The 18,292-nt window shown below is 37.7% G+C and overlaps 1 protein-coding gene across 1 annotated transcript in view; it reads left to right on the top strand.

Annotated features, from left to right (window-relative positions):
• Positions 1–18,292, top strand: part of LOC140614042 (collagen alpha-4(VI) chain-like) — a 102,110-nt gene that overhangs the window by 32,224 nt on the left and 51,594 nt on the right. The window contains exons 9-17 of the mRNA XM_072792815.1: positions 102–436; positions 1,420–1,498; positions 3,067–3,212; positions 3,370–3,462; positions 5,254–5,307; positions 12,772–12,843; positions 13,905–13,931; positions 15,598–15,642; positions 17,528–17,581. Of these exons, the coding sequence (XP_072648916.1) occupies positions 102–436; positions 1,420–1,498; positions 3,067–3,212; positions 3,370–3,462; positions 5,254–5,307; positions 12,772–12,843; positions 13,905–13,931; positions 15,598–15,642; positions 17,528–17,581 (905 nt within the window). The remainder of the gene's footprint in view (positions 1–101; positions 437–1,419; positions 1,499–3,066; positions 3,213–3,369; positions 3,463–5,253; positions 5,308–12,771; positions 12,844–13,904; positions 13,932–15,597; positions 15,643–17,527; positions 17,582–18,292) is intronic.

The raw sequence follows: 18,292 nt of genomic DNA, 5'->3' as shown, positions 1-18,292 counted from the left end.
GCTGGCTGGAGGTTCTTCTTTGAGGGTTGGCTGATATCTTCTGAGCTTGGTCATGCATCTATAGATGACTAATTTGATTTTCTTCTCTTTTATCTTCAAAGAATGCAACATAGATTTGTCTGTAGGAATTGATATTTCCACTTCCACAAGGCAAGTTCAGCAGAAGCTTCAAGGATTACTGCCAGGGGTGATGCAACAGTTGGCCCTGCTTTCCAACATCAGCTGTAGTGGTTCTGGTGGCCTCAACATCATGTTCCGCTACTTGGTCCCTGGTTCAAATGGCCAGCTTATGTTTGACTCAGGCTTTAAGAAGTATAGTGATGAGATTATTAAGACCTTCTTAATTAATCAGACTGCCAAGAACAACCATATGGATGTGGATTTTTTGCAGTCCCTGGGAGATCATACTGTCCATCTCTCTTCTGCTAAAGTGAAGGTAATAAATGCTGAGAACCCATGATATGAGGCCAATTACCATGGTGGGAGGGATAAGGCTTTTGTGACTGAAGCCAATAAACTATTCTTCACTGGAGAGTCTGCTTAGTGGAAAACCATAGTCTTATTCAGTAAAGAGCAACGAGGGATATGTTTTCATTCAATTAATAAATATTTACTAAGTCCTAGAGACTCTGTACTTAAATAATGCCAGTAGGGATAAAAGGATAAATCCCTGTCTTCAAGTTGCTCATAGTTTAGAGATCCAGATTCTTCCACAATGCAAATTCATTCCAAAGACAACTTGGAAGATATTAGCTCCTTATGGTCATTGATTGCCAAGTAGAGTAGGGCCCGTTATTGTTCCATTCAGCACTTTGAGCTGTCTTTAGTACCTAGCTAATGGCTTGTTAGTGGTCCTCCCTTCCTGGTGCCCAAGAACTATAAACCCACTAAAGCCTACTGAGATGAAGAGATTTTATGTGATGTTTATTAGAAAATGATATCCCCAAACTTTGAAAGTGACATTTAGTTTTTCCCTCAATCATGCATTCAGTGGATTTATTTCTTAAATTATGAAATTCAGTTTTAAATTATATTTTTCTGTGAGTAAAGATAACACATTTTAATTATAGAAATGTATTGAAGTTTTGTTGGTATTGATAAAGGTGAATATTGATAAAGGTGAATATTGTGAGACTATTTTGGGAAGGTGTTTTTGATAAAGGGAATGCATTAAGCTGGTTCAAATTCTTTTTTTGGTGTGGGATCTTAGGGAGGTTGAAGTAAAAGTGAATGTATAATAAAGTAATACATGAGTGAGTGAAATGAAAGAGGGTGAAAGGCTAGATACAACCACAAAAGCTAAGCTTATCCTCACATTTTTACAAAATATGTGACTTCCAGTGTTCATCTTGCCCCTATCCCCTTCTTCCCATCCATCCTTGCTCTCCACCACCCTCCTCTCTCTCTCATAAACAACAGGTCCTTCTAGTGTTTACAGATGGGCTAGATGATAATTTCCAGAGACTGAAGGAAACATCAGAGCTTCTCCGCAGCAAAGGTAAGTGCTCATGGTTGCCTTGGGTGTACTACTCCTCCCACAGGGACCAGGATACTCTTTCAGATTTCCAGGTGGCACTGGATTCCATTAAGCCTTCCATAGACTAACTCAGGTAATTGGAGCTCAGTGCTCACAAGACTGATTCCTTGTATAATCAGGGGCTGTTCAGGACTGAGAGAACCCAGGGTCCCACATCCCCAACACTGATCAAGGGCCACTCTGACTGAGACAGGACTGACCAATTATAAGCCTGGCATCTATCTGCTTTTGAGGGTTGAATGTGTAACTCCTATTTCATGATGAATGGGTGCCATTTGCTCTTGCAGGCTACCAAGGGGTCAATATGTTTCTTTTTCCTAAACTCTAGAATCCCCTTAAAGCTGGTCTTTGCTTTTTCTACTGCCCTTCCTTCCTCCTTTTCTCACCAATTCTTCTGCTTTTTCCATCCCCCAAAGGCTGCTACTAGTCTATATGGCATCTTTGTGAAATTATAAAAAGATGCCAATGCTCTGGGTGTATGCAACCCTTTGCCTGGGCACCTGGCTTGATAAGTAGAGTGCTGGGTGGATGTCAGGGCCTACCAGCTCCCTCAGCTGGGTGTGCCTGGGCAGTACCACCTGTACAGTTGGGCACGATTGCTCTTCTGTTCCCATTTTGTGTCATATAAAAGCTCTAAAGTAAACTCATGGTGAACAACCAGCAATTCAAGCTCCCTGTACCCTTCTCCCTTCTCTGTAGAGTATGTTAAGTATATTTCTCTTGAGATGATGCTTTCTGTTGGTTAATGGTGTGCTGGAATATTTGCTGTGATAACTTGCTCCAAACTGGATTTACCACATAGGAAATTTAAAATGTTGCAAATTTTCTGGAAGGGAATTTGAAATATTTGACCAAAGATAGCAAACTTTGCTTATGTGCTAGATCAGCATTCCATTTCTAAAAATTTATTTTAAGCGATAATTAAGAATACGTAAACAATTTGTAACCACAAGATTGTTAAATAGCTTGTTTATAATAGCAAAAAGCTGTTGTGTGCATGTATGTGTGTGTGAATTTACTCTTCAAAATAGTAACGGGAATATTTGTCCTTAAATTCTATGAACAGTGATTTCTAGCCAATTTGAAAAGTGTCCTTGCCATTTTGTTTTCTGTTTATATGGGCAAATCCAGATGATTTTTTAGTGCCTTCATTAGTAGGATGGGCTCATGCTGCAATAATAAACAACCTTCAAATCCCAGTGGCTTAAACTAGCAAGAATATATTTATATCATGCCTTATGACCCGTTCATTTTTGTCTCATTCTCATCACTCAAGGACCCAGGCTGAAAGAGGGTCTATTCCTGTGGCAGGAGACAGGAAATGGGGCAAATTATGCACTGCTCTGAAAATTTCTCACAGGGAGTGACACATGTTATTTCTGCTCACATTTCATTGGTCAGAAATGCAGTTTGAGACAAGACAGGTGAAGGATATAGGAAGAGTGAAATGATGCATGAATATCTAGGGCCAGAACAAAAACCAGTCAAAAGACATGCAAGTAAATCTCCTACCTGCTGGTATTTTGAAGGATTGTCTGGGCTCCTCTTTGTTGGCCTGGAAGGTGTGCATAAATTAGAAGAGCTCCAGGAACTAGAATTTGGCAGAGGATTCATATATAATCAACCTCTGAGCATCACACTGAAATCACTCCCAAGCATTTTACTGAAGCAACTTGTAAGTATTTTTTTTCTTTTTAACACCATCCTTCACTAGGTCAATTCATTCTAATGATTTAAAAAACCCAGGGGGAATTTTGTCTCTTCAATGTGTAATGTGACATAGGTTAATACAGATGAAAAAAACTCCATATTACCTGAATTCTCTTTTTCAGGACACAATTGTGGAAAGAAGATGCTGCAATATATATATGAAGTGTTTTGGAGAAGATGGGTACCAGGGTGATGGCGGGAACCCTGGGAACAAGGTGAGAATTTGTTGGATGCAGATGGTGAGGGAGAGATAGGGCCTTTCAGCACCCACTACAAACGAAGCCCCATGTTCTGTCTTTAACACACCTTTGCTAATTCTACCCTCTTAACAAACCTTTGAGGCAAATGCTATCTTACAGGTGGTCAATAGAGGCTTAGAGAGGGAACGTTGCTTTCCCAGTCATACAGGTATGAAGAAGCATTTTGGGATTTAAGCCCTCATGTCTACCTGACTCCAAGGCTCACATTCTTTCCATTATATTATGCTGTCTCCTTACATTTATTTGACAATTTCACAGACTCTACTACTGCACAAAAGTTTTCACTTGTCTATAAAATGTTCACTGTGCAGCATCTTCTTTCTTTATAGTGGTCAGTGCCTTTTCCCCTCTGAGCTGACATTCTCTTCTATAGCATTAAAGTCTGAGGAAAGATATAATCATTGGTTCACTGGTGCATCTCTGGTTCATTGGTTGCATCTCTCTGCTAACTCCATGGTGAAGCAATAGAAAAATTATCCTGTCCCACTTTTAAGGAAGAATAAATCTCATTAAAAATCATCCTCAGTTATCCAGGGACATGAAGAATACCCTTCACACCCTTTATGATGGTGGGATTACCACAAATCCTCATGTAAGGTTGAATCAAGCCCATTGGCTTTGCCCATCCTTTTACATTCTCTCTTTGTAAGGTTTTCTGCGATGTTGTTGGAATGAGCTCTTACTGACTTTGCAGATCAGTCTTGATTTTTTTTTTCAGTCTTGATTTAGAACAGTATAAAGTATATGACTTCTTGAGAAAAATTGTAGTTATGCCTTAGCACTAGATTTCCCCCCTTGCATTGTTCTTAAATGACTGGAGAATCAGGAAATCAAGCTTGGGAACCTCTTGACATGTTTTATAACTCAAGGATTCTGCCTCAAAGGCCAAAGATGGGAATGTTTTGAATAATTGACTTCTCTGCTCTGTCTGCAAGAATTCAGTGGTTGATTGTATTGATGTTCGTGTCTTTGTTGATCCCAGAGAGAATATGGCTCCCATATCTTACTGACCATTTTTAAATTAAATAAACACATTTGGCTATAAACGGCAAGCCAAACTTCCCTGAGAGGAAATGCTTTGTGTGTTTAGTTATCTAAGAAGAAATAGAAAGAGAAAGAGAGAGAGAGAGATTGGAAGAGACTAAACAGCTGAGTCATACAGAAATAAACAACCATTTCTCATAAGTAGCATGGACGGTAACACCTTTGCTTACTGATGTTTAAAAAAAAAAAAAAAAGGTCAAAGGCCACATTAGGAGTAACGGTGTACCTTAAACATTTAACTAGAAACAAATTTTGGTTTGGATTTTCAGATTAGAATGGCTTAAGATGGTATTTTAGAAAAATAAAAATAGGCTGACATGCCAACTATTAAGACAAACAGGTATTTAAGTTTTTACTTTAAGACAGGCCAAAAAATATTTGCTTCTACACGTCCCTACACATTATGCTCAACATTTAGTCAATTCTCAATAAAATGTCAACTCAGTGAGACAAAGGTATCTATTAGTAATTTTTTTATTTTAAAATTATTATTATTATTATTATTATTATTATTTTTAGAGAGCAAGAACATGGGTGGGGAGGGACAGAGAAGGAGAGAGAGAAAGGGAATCTCAAGCTTAACTGAGCACAGAGCTCAATTTGGGGCTTTACCTCATACTGGTGAGATATCAAATAACAGTTTTTATTCCATGTAGATTTGAGAAAAGAATTTAGAATCCAAGTTATTTCTTTTTTCCTCAGGGAGAGAAGGGTACTGATGGATTACCTGGTTATCCTGGTGAAGAAGGTGGACATGTAAGTACTGACTCTTATTTTTTTTCTTTAAAGGAATATGGTAAAGTGGGTCAAATATTAGAAATACTTAACTGTACTTCAGTCCTGAAAATTTTTCTCATCTCTGCCATTTAAAATTGACTTAAAACATCTATATGAAAATGACTGTTTATTGTAACAAATGTTAGGTGGATAAATTTTGGAAAGGTAGTCTCTAAAAGGTGTTTAATGATAAAGGATGGTCATTTTAATCTGAATCTGAGATAACTGAAATGTGGTCTGTGTCTAATGACTATGTATATAATAGTAATCGTTAATTGTGAGCTGAATTATAGGTAATTTGTTACTACTAACGAGGTAGCTATGCTTGTAAGTAATTTAACAAGATAAATTGAAGAGAACCAAGGCCATCCTTGTAACAAGATCACCCAGATGCCTTCCTGAGCAGCCAGAAAGGTGATAGAGCTACAGTTACCCACCGAAAGTTTGCGTATATCCCTGAGCACAGGAAAGTTAGCCATCATATGATTAGCTATGGAGAAAAATGTGTATTATAGAGAAAATTGTTAGCTAAGGGGCTGGAATGTGGCAGGCCCCATCTTTATTACATCATATAATATCAAAAGGATTTTTAAATGCCATAGTTTTTAATTAATTTTAAATTGTGGAAAACCACTTTGCCACAAGTGTCTATTTTAAAGTTGATATGCATACACCTCTGGTTCTCAAACTTTTGGTCTCAGGATACCTTTACACTCTCTATTATTGAAGACCTCGAAGAGCTTCTGCTGATATACTTTCTATTGATATTTTCTGTGTTAGAAATTAAAACAGAAAGAATTTTATTTAATTGAATTTTACTTTTGATAGAGATTGAGAGAGACAGCATGGGGGAGAGAGGGGCAGAGGGAGAGAGAGAGAATCCCAAGCAGGTTCCATGCCCAGTGCAGAGCTTAACACCATGCTCTATCTCATGACTCTGAGATCATGACCTGAGCCAAAATCAAGAGTCAGGCATTCCACCAACTGTGCCACCCAGGAACCCCAAAATGGAAAGAATTTTAAATTATTTATTCATCTTACTCCCAAATAACAAGAACAAGCCCTTTTTATAAATGACATATTCCTGGGGCACCTGGGTGGCTCAGTGGTTAAGCATCTGCCTTCAGTTCCATTGGTGATCAGCTCCTGGGATCAGGTCCTGTATCAGGCTTCCTGCAGGGAGCCTACTTCTCCTTCTGCCTATGTTTCTGCCTCTCTGTCTATGTCTTTCATGAATAAATAAATAAGATCTTTTAAAAAATGACATATTCCTTTATGAAAAATATATTTTCTAAAATGAAATAGATGAGTCAGAAGAGTGGAATTGTTTTATGTGTTTTTAATATCTGGCTTATTAGAAGACAGCTGGATTCATATGTCTGCTTCTGTGTTCAGTTTCTTGTGTTGTCACTTGCTTTATAGTTTCTTAAAAACTCTGCCGTACACTTGGGAGAGAATAGGAGTAAGAAAAGATAATAGCATCTTCATATAATTGGGAAAGTAGTTTTAATTTTCTGAGCACCCCCTGCCAAAGGGTCTTGGGGACCTGAGGGGTCCTTGGACCACCACAATTTTCAAACTCCTGAGATATCCAAGCATTAATGTTCTCATTGCCCCTGTAGAGTTGTGCATTGTTTTACTGTTCTGGATATGTAGGCTGGTGGAACTTGGAAAATCAGCAGAAATTAGAAAAAGAAATGCAGCTGTTGGGACCTATATAAACCAATTCATTTCTTTGATTATATTTGTGGGAGAATCGTTCCTCTTTTCTCTTTTTATTTTGCTTCAGTAATTATAGTCTTAGATGTCAGAGATACATTCAGAAATGGGGGCTGTGGAGTTTTGCTATTTTGTTCTGGTATGGTGAAAATATTCTTTCCATTTTTCTGATGTTTTAAAATATCCTTTAAGTGTTATTTTATTTTATTTTATTTTTTATTTTATTTTTTGTCTGCTTGCCCTGTGGTTCAACGAGCCTGGCAAAATCTAAGAAAATAATGGAGGGTCCAGCCAACTTATTAGGATAGATTTCAGACAAATATGATAAACAAGCCCTTGTCTGCTACAATAAGAGTTTTGTCCTTCTCTGCTGTCTTAACATCCTAAAACCAAAATGGTTTATAAAGACTGTCTAGGACAGAGCTAGGAATATAATGTGAGTGATATATATTATTTTATATAATTTAAAATTTCATAGTAGGCATCTTAAAGACAATAAAAAGAACTAGGTGAAATTAATCTTATATTTTATTTAACCAAGTGTATCTAAAATATAGTTATTTCAACATGTAATTAGTATAAAAATTGATGGTATCTTTTTAAAATATACTGTCTTTGATATCCTGTGTGTATCTTACACCTACAGCAATCTCAGTTTGGACTAGACACATTGCAAGTGCTCAATAGCCATATGTTGTGTGTATGACTCTAGCAGGCGTCTTTTTCTTTTTACTGCACTTCTCATAAGAGAAGGTGACTTCAAAATATGTTGTCCTCTGAATGACTTTTCATGTTGTGTCCCCCCAAGGCAGGTCAGATTGGTCTGCTCAATGGCTGAGACATCTATCTCTCTGCAGATGGCAGGCTTCAGACTGGGGCTATAATTTGTAGGTTCAAATTGAAAGTATATAATGACAAAGAGCTAATTTATTGTTCCTGTTATCTATTACTCCTCTTTCCCCAACCACCCCCCACCCCAGGGAAAACCTTGGTGGTGTAAAACAACAATCATTTATCATATCCACGGACTCTGGGGTGGGGAAGCTAAAAAGGGAAATGGCTGCAGGTGGCTCTCTGCTAGGTTCCTAAGGGCTGATGAGGTGGCTGGAGGACCCTCTGCAGAGATGACTTCCTTTCTCATGCTCTGGAGCTTGGTGGGGATAGCAGAGGATGGGCCATGGTAGTCCAGAGACGGGGATGGCAGCTGGGTCGGAGAGGGAGCATCCACCAGGGAGGGTCCATCCTGAGAGGGAGCATTCCAAGAGACCAAAGCTGAAGCTCAAGCCTTCTGAGGGAGCCTCAGAAGTCACATGTATGCCACATTCTATTGTGTACACATAAGTCACTAGCTCCAGACCAGATTCAAGGCAGGCAGGGTGGGGATTAGAACCTTCCTCTCCATGGGCGAGTGGCAAGGTCAGTCATATCCAGAGGAGCATTGAGATTTTGTTGTGGCCATCTTTGGGAAAGACAATCTGTCAGACTCATGAATTCTGTATATTTTCAAAATGTATCTAGTATGAGATGGTAGTTTAAATATGTATTGGTTACATATCAAAACCTTATGTATCAAATTAGTCAGATTATCTAGTTCCCCCAAAATAATTATGTACTCCAGTAGTAACAAAACTAGTTAACATTTGTTGAGAACTTCATATATGTCAGATGTGTGGCTAAACATTTTATATATAGTTCTTCATTTCATCTACAAAATAAGAATATTATTATTATTACTCTCATTTCTCAAAAATAACTTGAACCAACGTAGGATTTGAACAACTTTTTTTTAAAAAAGATTTTATTTATTTATTCATGAGAATACACAGAGAGGAGAGAGAAGCAGAGACACAGGCAGAGGGAGAAGCAGGCTCCACGCAGGGAGCCTGATGTGGGACTTGATCCCAGGTCTCCAGGATCACGCCCTGGGCCGAAGGCGGTGCTAAACCGCTGAGCCACCGGGGCTGCCCGGGTTTGAACAACTTTTGAGCATGTTATTCTTTCCATAAATCATGGCTATAATTGATAGCTTTAAGCCACTACTGTGGACAAATGGGAGACCAATTTTTAAATGGATGGAGCTTAGTATATGAATAAAAAACACAGTAAGCCCAAATTGCATCTTCAAAAACAATTGACATATAAACCAATTATAAGATGATTTCCGTTTTCTCATGAGAACATCTTAAAAAATGTTTTTCCCCGATTAGAATATATAAACTTTGAGGGTTGTCTACTTATACTACTTAATTTAGTTACACACAAATATTTTAGAGTCTTTCATTATGTAAAATTATATACCAAGAAATTCTTTTTTCTCTTCTCATATAATATCAAATAATTTTATTAAAAATTCTTCCCATGGAATTTCTATATCAGTTTTCCCAGCATTACTGGAGCCTCTGTTTTGGAGACACCTTACCTGGTTTTATAGAATATATTGTGTTTACTTCTGTCTAAGTTGTTTAAGATAAGCCACTTCTGTGGATGTGTGAGAGAGAGAGAGAGAGAGCAAGAGAGAGAGAGAGAGAGAGCAGGAGGAAGGGTAAAGAAGGAAGAGGGAGAGAGAGAATCTTAAGCAGGCTCCACGCTCAGCTCAGAACCCCGAGATCATGACCTGAGCCGAAATCAAGAGTCAGATGCTTAACTAATAGAGCCACCCAGGCATCTCTAAGATAAACCACTTTTTAAGTCTGTCATTAAAAATTAATCTTTAGCTTCAAAAACTCATTACCTCATTTTTCTTGTGAGAATATTTTTTATGGTCTTTACAGTGTATTCATGAATTCTATTACTTTTAAAAGTGATTTTTAAAAATCTTATTTGCATAGCATCTAACATTTGAAATTGCAAGGTCTCACTGTCAAATATGACAAATAAATTACCTCTGTTAGATTCCTTTACCTCCTTTTTTTTTTTTTTTCTTTTTTAACTGATCTGGTCAGTGACATCCGTAAGGATCCATAAATAATCTCATATTAACATTCACTGAGTGTCAACACTATGCTGTTCAAAGTTAAGCAATGGAGAGAGTACTCTGAAATATGAGAATCTTTGTGAAAACTCAGGTTTAAGAATAACCTTTTTTCCAAGGAGTAATTTTGGGAAAACTCATACTATGTATGTATAGCAACTGAAACTTTAGAAACTGGGAATAGAAGTCATAAGAGTGAGTTTTTTTTTCTTTTTCTTCACAATTTTCTTTTAAATTTTTAGTTGTGGCAAAATACATATAAAACAAAATTTACCATCTTAACCATTTTCAAGAGTATATACGTCAGTGGTGTTAAGTACACTCCTATTGCTGTGCAACCACCACCACCGTCCATCTCCAGAATGCTTTTTGTCTTGCAAAATTGGAACCCCCATCTCCATTAAATACTAACTCCCAATGACCCCCTCACCCCAGCCTCTGCCAACCACCATTCTACTTCCTGTCTCTATGAATTTGACTACTCTAGGTCCTTATTAAGTAGGATCATGCAGTATTTGTATTTTTAGCTTATTTCATTTAGCATAGTATCCTTAAGATTCATCCATATTTTAGCATATCAGAATCTTCTTCCTTTTTGAGGCTGAATAGTATTCTATTGTAAGTATAGGACACTTTTTCTTTATCAATTTATCTGTTAATGGACATCTGGGTGCCTCCACCTTATGGCTGTCGTGAATAATGCTGCCATGAATATGTGTATGGAAATGTCTCTTCAAGACTCAGTTTCCAATTCTTTGAGGTATATGCCCAGAAGTGGAATTGATAGGTTATATGGTAATTCTATTTTTAGGTTTTTTTTTTTTTGGGGGGGGGGCGGGGGGAACTACAATATGTTTTCCACATCAGCTGAACTCTGACATTCTCACCAAAAGAGCATAAAGATTCCAATTTCTTCACATCCTCATCAACACTTGTTTCTTTTTCTTTTTGTTTTTGATAATAACCATCCTAAGAGTATTTTGTTTGATTAAAAATAAACTAAGAATTTTCCCTTTGTGTACCTTTGTTAGGGACATTTATTTTGTATATAGCAACTACTTCCTAATGAAGGCAACAATTATTCATGATTGATAACACTGTATAGTACAATATGGTAAGGAGATATATTAAAATTAAAATTTCAGATGAAACTCAAACACCACACATTGGACTTAAAAATGCAGATAGACAAGAAAGAAGGGGGGAAAATAGACATTTACTTGGCATCTGCTGTATGAGGCTTTGCATTCAGCATTCTGTACACATTATGACATTTCATCTTCATGACAGTCATACTGATATGTGCTAATACTTTCACTTTATAAATGTGGAATTTAAAACTCAGAGGTCTTATAAGGTCAAAGACAGAAGGTTGGAGATGTGCCCAAACCCCTATCAGTTTGATGCCAGAACCTGTGCTTTTCTCATTATCTCTGGCTGTTTAAGTATAAAGCACCTCATTTGTTCAATCTGTATGACTTGTAGATCACCTACAAGTAGGGAAGAAAGGAAGTACTTCCTTTCTTTCTTTTTTAAAGAATTTATTTGAGAGAGAGAGGGAGAGAGAAATATGTGCGCATAAGTAGGGGAAGGGCAGAGGAAGAAGGAAAGAATTCTAAGCAGATTCCCACACTGAGCACAGAGCCTGACACAGGACCCTGAGATCGTGACCTGAGCCAAAACCAAGAGTCAGACACTTAACTGATTGCGCCACTCAGGCGCTCATGAAGTACTTTCAGTACAGATTCTCATGCATTTGTATTGAATGGTTAGCATCAATATTACCAAGATCCACATTTTATAAATGGAGGAAATTGTAGTTCATAGAGTCATGTGCTTATCCAAGTTCACAAGGCAAGTTGGAGGCAGAACTAAGACTTGAACCTGGGTCCTTTCATTTTTGATTCAAAGTGCTTCTTGCTTTACAACATTCTCTTTTACTGTCCCAGGCAAGCTTATGTAGTTAAGTCATTCAACCTCATTAAATCAAAGGGAGATTACATTTATAAACCCTCTTGATGAAAGCTCATGGGATATACAGTAATTTCTAATTTATATTTAATCAATTTGGCAAAGGCATGATATTTACCATTCCCTTCCCTATCTAATACCTAGATCAAAAGGTTATATTCACTAATATAATTTAGGAAATCATTCTGCAAATCCTTATTGGGTATCTACTATGTGCCAGATACTGTACTTAAGGCTGGAAACCCAGAGATAAATGAAACATTGTCCTTGTCTCCTAAAAGCTCTCAAAATAGCAGGAAACAATATGACACAGAAACAGGTAATAGCACACAACATAACAGAAAAATCTTCTCAGAAGAAGAGGTAACATATGATCTATACCTTAGGAATGGGCAGGATTTCACCTAGAAGAGAAAGAGCTAAATAATGGCTGATTCTTTGCAGAACCACAAGGAAATCTTGTCCAATTCTAGCTGCCAGAAGGAAATGTTCAGACAGATCTTCCGTTTTGTTTGAATAGTGAAGTTTTGCTCATGTGGCTTGAATGAATTGATAAAAAATATAGATAATTCGGATTTGTATGATTTGGGGATGTCACTATGGGCAGTTGACGGATGAACATTCTGATCATCTTGTAGGTGATCTTATCAGGTCTTTGAGGTTATAGAAGTAATTGTAAGGACAATGTCATATTTTAGTCATTCATTATTGCTGGTTTGAATCGGTTGGGTGATGATGGAGATAGTTGCTTGACCGTTTCCATGTGTGTCTTTATTCCATAGGGAGAAAGAGGCCCCCAAGGCCTTCCTGGACCCCAAGGTGAGGAAGGATGCCCAGGTGTGAGAGGACCTAAGGTGAGTGTAGACCTCCAGCTGTGGAGTTCTTTCCCTGTCCCTGTTTTGTTCCTTGAGTTTGAGGAAAATCTGACTTCAACATAGTGTCTTAGCTCTTTCCCAGACTGAGGGGTTCCCAGAAATAGAGCCCGAGAAAAGGAATCAATGCAAATACTTATTGGAGGGGATCTCAGTAAATATTAGCAAGATGAGAGATAAGTTAAGGAAGGAAGGTGGCCTATAAAGGTTGTGATATCAATTAGATTACTACTGTGGGTAGATGGAGCCTAATCCCGCTGAGGAACTGTATGAGCCAGTGTTGAACATGTACCCCAATGTTGTCCCACCCAAGGAGGGAGAGAGCTGGGATATTTATACACCACATCCTATCAGGCATTATTTGCAAGCTGCTCCCAGTAGATATTGATTCTCCAGCACTTCTGACCTGCATTGCATATGGACAGGCTCTAGTACCAGAAAAAGCCCTCTGGCAAAGTCCTAGTGCTGGCAGTTGGAAGGAGATTTGAGAATACTGAAATTTTAAAGTCTAAAGAAATAATGGGTGGGGCCCCTTTTTCAGTGGCTTCCATAAGTGCCTCTTAACATTCCAGGATTAAAGAATCTCCTTTAATAAAGCCAGAAGATTTTCTCTACAACTTCCGACCCCTATAGAGAGTTTTTCTGACTGTAGTGATCATATACTGTACATTCTAACAAGTCACTTTTTCAGTTAATTTGTCCTATTGTTCCTGAAAGCCTTCTCATGCTGCTTAAACACTGTATTCTCACTTTTTTTGGAAAAAAATATGATTATTCTCTTAATAAGTGGCAGGTCATTGCCACTTCCTGCTTGCTCCTACTATGTGAGGAATTACTGATATGAATTTCTTCAAGTCACAGGCAAAAGGGAGTGGTAGTAATCAGAGTGCTGTGATGTCCATTATAGTCACTGGAGAAGAAATCTTCATTTTGGTCTCCTAACTGCATTTTCTTGAAATTCAGGAATATATCATGTCCTAAGTGAAACATAGTTTTAAAAATCTGATTCAAACTCAATTCTTCTTATTTCTTCCTATCTTTAGGGAACTAGAGGATTTTCAGGAGAGAAGGTAGGTGACCTTCCTTCCTCCTCTTAAACTGGAGAGCAATTTCTTTTGGGAATAGTACTGAGTCCACTTGCTTTTCCTTTGCTTCAGCGAAGTGAGACTTAAAACTTTTTGACAAAAACTTTTTGTCAGATGATATTACTAGCCAAACTGCCATGCTAATGAATGGTTAAAAGCAGGGATATATATGAAAATTTACAATTATCTGTAATAACTTAACCACCATATTTATCACATGAGGCTCTGAAAGAGTTGATCCTGGATCCAAGGTATAGTAGGGAGGGTCTGGTCAAGGTGAGTATCAACTGGGAGATGGATGCTGGGAGAAGGTATGAAAGCAGCTGGCACAATAAGGGAATGACTCTACATTTGGATCCAGAAGCAAAGTACCCATTCGCTCATTCATGCACTCAAAAAATATTTTCATAGGCACCCACTCTGTTCCCCACATTATCCATGGGAGTGGCTACAAAGTGATGAACAAGACAGACAAGGGCTGATAGAGCTTCTTTACTCATGTCTCCTGGTACCACTGATTCACCCTTATATATATTGGCCTGTGGTAAATATATCACATAATTTTAGTCCAGGAGTTTGGTGTGCTTATTTTCATGCACTAACTCAGCTGTCCTTTGGGTTAAAAAAAGTGCCTGAAACTTGATTTCCTTGTACAGATAGTAGGAGTAAATCAACTATACCACACATGTAATATGCATTTTATTTGGCTTGAGAAACTCTGGACTTTTTTTCTCCTTCAAAAGATGTTTTATAATAAATATGATTTTTAAAAAGGTTTTTATTTTTATTTATTTGAGAGAGAGCAAGAAGGAGAGAGAGGGGGGCGGGGAGGATGAGCAGGGGGAGAGGCAGAGGGAGAAGCAGACTCCCAACTGATCAGGGAGCTCGACATGGGGTAGGACCCTGGGCGGGGGATCATGACCTGAGCTGAAGGCAGACCCTTAACCAACTGAGCACCCAGGCACCCCTATAATAAATGTTAACTGTCATTCTGAGATAGTTGGCAAAATGAAGGGCCCATGAGTTGAAAAGGATGGAATAGTTGATGAGATGTCACTCTGCAGCTGCCAGTTTTTACTCTTATCCAGTTAGCTTCAGGTTTTCTGTTAAGTTTTCTTATCATTAACTCTCCCCAAGTACATACATGTGGATACACTCCCATGTAAGTCCTCCTTAATCTGAGATCTTCTGAGTTTCCATTATGCAAATTAATTCAGACATATTTGCCAATGACAAATTTAAAAAATTAATTTAAAATTAAATTAAAAAAAGCCAATGACAAAAAGACCATCTATAGCATACAGACAATCAGTGGGAAATGTCTCATTCAGTCTTGTGGAAGAGCTACAACCTGTTCCCAGTGCAAAAGTTGAAAAAGAAGTCTATCTATTTGAAATTTGAATTTCTTTTTTCTTTTCTTTGGAGCCTAAAACTGTCAGGAAAAAACAGTGTAAAATGCTAGTGACTATTTTGGGAATGAAAATGATCATTGTTTCTTAACATATGAATGCAGTATATAAATGTCATTTCAGAAGGTCTAGATTTTTCTTCCAACTAAGGCAAATATTAGCAAGGAAATTAATATCAAAGCAATAAGCACGTATACCTGGTCCTCTTTTCTCTAATGGTTTCATCCTCCTTTGCTCCACAGGGAAGCCCTGGTGATGAAGGTGTTGATGGCTTGGTTGGGGAACAGGTATAGAAAGTTTCTCCTTTCTATGTTTCTCCCTCTACAAGCTTGGCATTTATGCTCTCTATACTTTCCATGATATGGTCTAGAAATGTTAGCATGCGTACTCAACAGTATCTAAAGTTAATCTGTTATTTACCCTTACCCTCAGAATATAAGGACCCTAGAAACTTATTTTTTTTTTAAAGATTTTATTTGTTTATTCATGAGAGACATGAAGAGAGAGAGCCAGAGACATAGGCAGAGAGAGAAGCAGGCTCTATGCAGGGAGCCTGATGTGGGACTTGATCCCGAGACTCCAGGATTATACCCTGGGCCAAAGACAGATGCTCAACCACTGAGCCACCCAGGCATCCTGAGGACCCTAGAAACTTAGCTCCAATCGACAACCTCCCATAATCACATGTTATTGTTCAGTGTTTTATTCCCATATGTTTTTGCTATCAATAAGATACTGTTACAGTTACCATTTTACTTAGTCATTGCTTATCCAGCTTTACCCTCATATTTGTTGATGCCTTCAAAAGAACCTGAAAGATCCTGTTTCTTTTGCCTCAGGTACAACTTTTAGAATTTACTTTAATGAAGGTTATAAACACCCTTGGTTTTTGTTTCTCTGAAAATCTATTTTACCATTTTTTCTTGAAAAATAGTTCTCAGGGAAATAATGATTTTCTTTCAGCACTTAAAAATGGAATTTTGTAGTCTTCTGGCTTCAGTTATCTTCTGCCTCTCATTATTGCTGCTAAGAAGTTATCCATCAAACTCATTGTTGTTACTTTGTCAGCAATCTTAACAAAATATATGATGCTTTAAAAGTTTCCATTTCTTTCTAGTGTTCTGCAGTTTCAATATGATGTGTCCAGGGGTGGGTTTCTTTTTATTTATCCTGCTTGGGGCTTGTTAGGCTTTTGAATTTGAGCATTTGTGCCTTCTGTCAGTTTTGGAAACTCCTTAGCTAATTCTCGTTTTGAAATGTTTATCCTTCCTATTTTCTTTAATATCTCTTTATGGAAGTCTAATTAGAAATTTATGAGACCTTATGCTATCCTCAATGTCTTTTAACTTCTCTTTCATATTTTTGTTTGTCTTTCTCTGCTGCATTTGGAGTACTTCCTTCAGTTTCAAGTTCACTAATCCTTATGTCACTTTTGTTTAATATACCATTTAACCTGTCAATTTTTCATTTTGATTATTCTGATTTTCACTTTAAGAAGTTCTATTTGATTCTTTCTCAATTCTGCTTGGTCTCTTTTTTGACAGTTGCTTATTATTTTACTCATTTTTTAACCTATTTAAGTATATGAAATATACTTATTTTATATTCTGCATATGATAATTCCAATAGTTGTAGGCAATACAAGTCTGATTTTGTTGCCTGTTATTCCTACTGGCTTTTCCTTCATGGCATCTCCCTCACATAGTGGTGACTTTTAACTTAAACTCATTTTTAAATAAATTTCATCTGTGAGAAGTCACTAATGCCTGCATTGAGATTATTTGCCTATGTCACATACTTGGTGGCACTTCGTCCTGAGATCCCTTTAAAATAAGTGATGAGCTTTTGGATTTTCACACTGCAGTCACAGAGTGATCAGAAGTCCTGAGGAGAGCCAATGGCTATTACTTCTCTGGATTTCTACTTTCTCTTTACTCTGAGCTCTAAGGATTTCTCTTGTTCTTTATCAGCTCATGAACATTTATGGAGTATTTTAAACTTTGTTATCTGGAATTTTATATTGTTTGTCAAAAAAGATTGTTCAGGCATCTAATCTGTCACATACAAGTCGAATAGTAAAGCTCTTGGCTGGAGTGTGAAACTATGTGAAAAAAGTTTCTGGTGTGACTTGATACACAAAGCTTCTTTGAATATTTATTTTTCTTTTTCTAGGGTAATCGTGGAGCCCCAGGGTCACCTGGAGAAAAAGGAAATAGGGGAAATCGGGTAAAGTGTGAGGATATTTTTCTCTCATATTCCTATTGGATAAACTGACCTTGACAGTCTATTTTTAAGTTCTGGGAAAGAATCCTCTGGTGGTTTAAGTTCTAGATTGGGAGTTAAAGGGCAATAAATATTAGCTATTTGCAATCTTTTTAGTTAAGACCCTTCTGTGTAGCTAGTGAAATGAATGATGTAAACTGGCTTCCTTAGCCTTTGGAGCTATAATCGCCACACCCTACCTCATGGGCTTTGCAAGGCTCCCTGTCACCAATGATTCATTCTAATACCATAGGTCTCTCAGCCACATCCTTCATTATTCTCAGTCCAGAACTGTGTTTCTCAGTCAGACTGTACTACTCATTGTGCCTTGAGGATTCCTTGTGCATGCCCCTCTCTGTGTCTTAGCTTGTGCTAGGTACCCCATCCTTGAGCAGCTTTTCCCTGCCTCCATCACCTTCTGCCCAATTTCCAGCTTCACTCTTTCCTCCTCAGGATGCCCTCCTTGATGATATGAGTCTGTAGTGCTCTCTCCCTTCTCTATATCCTTCCCACATACATTATTTGCACTACCTGCTTGACAGGGATTATTTATTGCCTTGTGCTGGTAATTATATTTCTATGTAAGGGAAGGAAGGTGTATGGTGTATGTACTACAGCTCTCCTTTCCCATGCCCATGGCAGACATTACTAAGTAAGTATGGAATCCAGGCAGAA

The sequence above is a fragment of the Canis lupus genome, chromosome 22 (genome assembly GCF_048164855.1).
Source record: "Canis lupus baileyi chromosome 22, mCanLup2.hap1, whole genome shotgun sequence".
NCBI lineage: Eukaryota > Metazoa > Chordata > Mammalia > Carnivora > Canidae > Canis > Canis lupus.
Note: the sequence above shows the minus strand (reverse complement) of the source record. Positions and strands in the feature narration are given on the sequence as shown.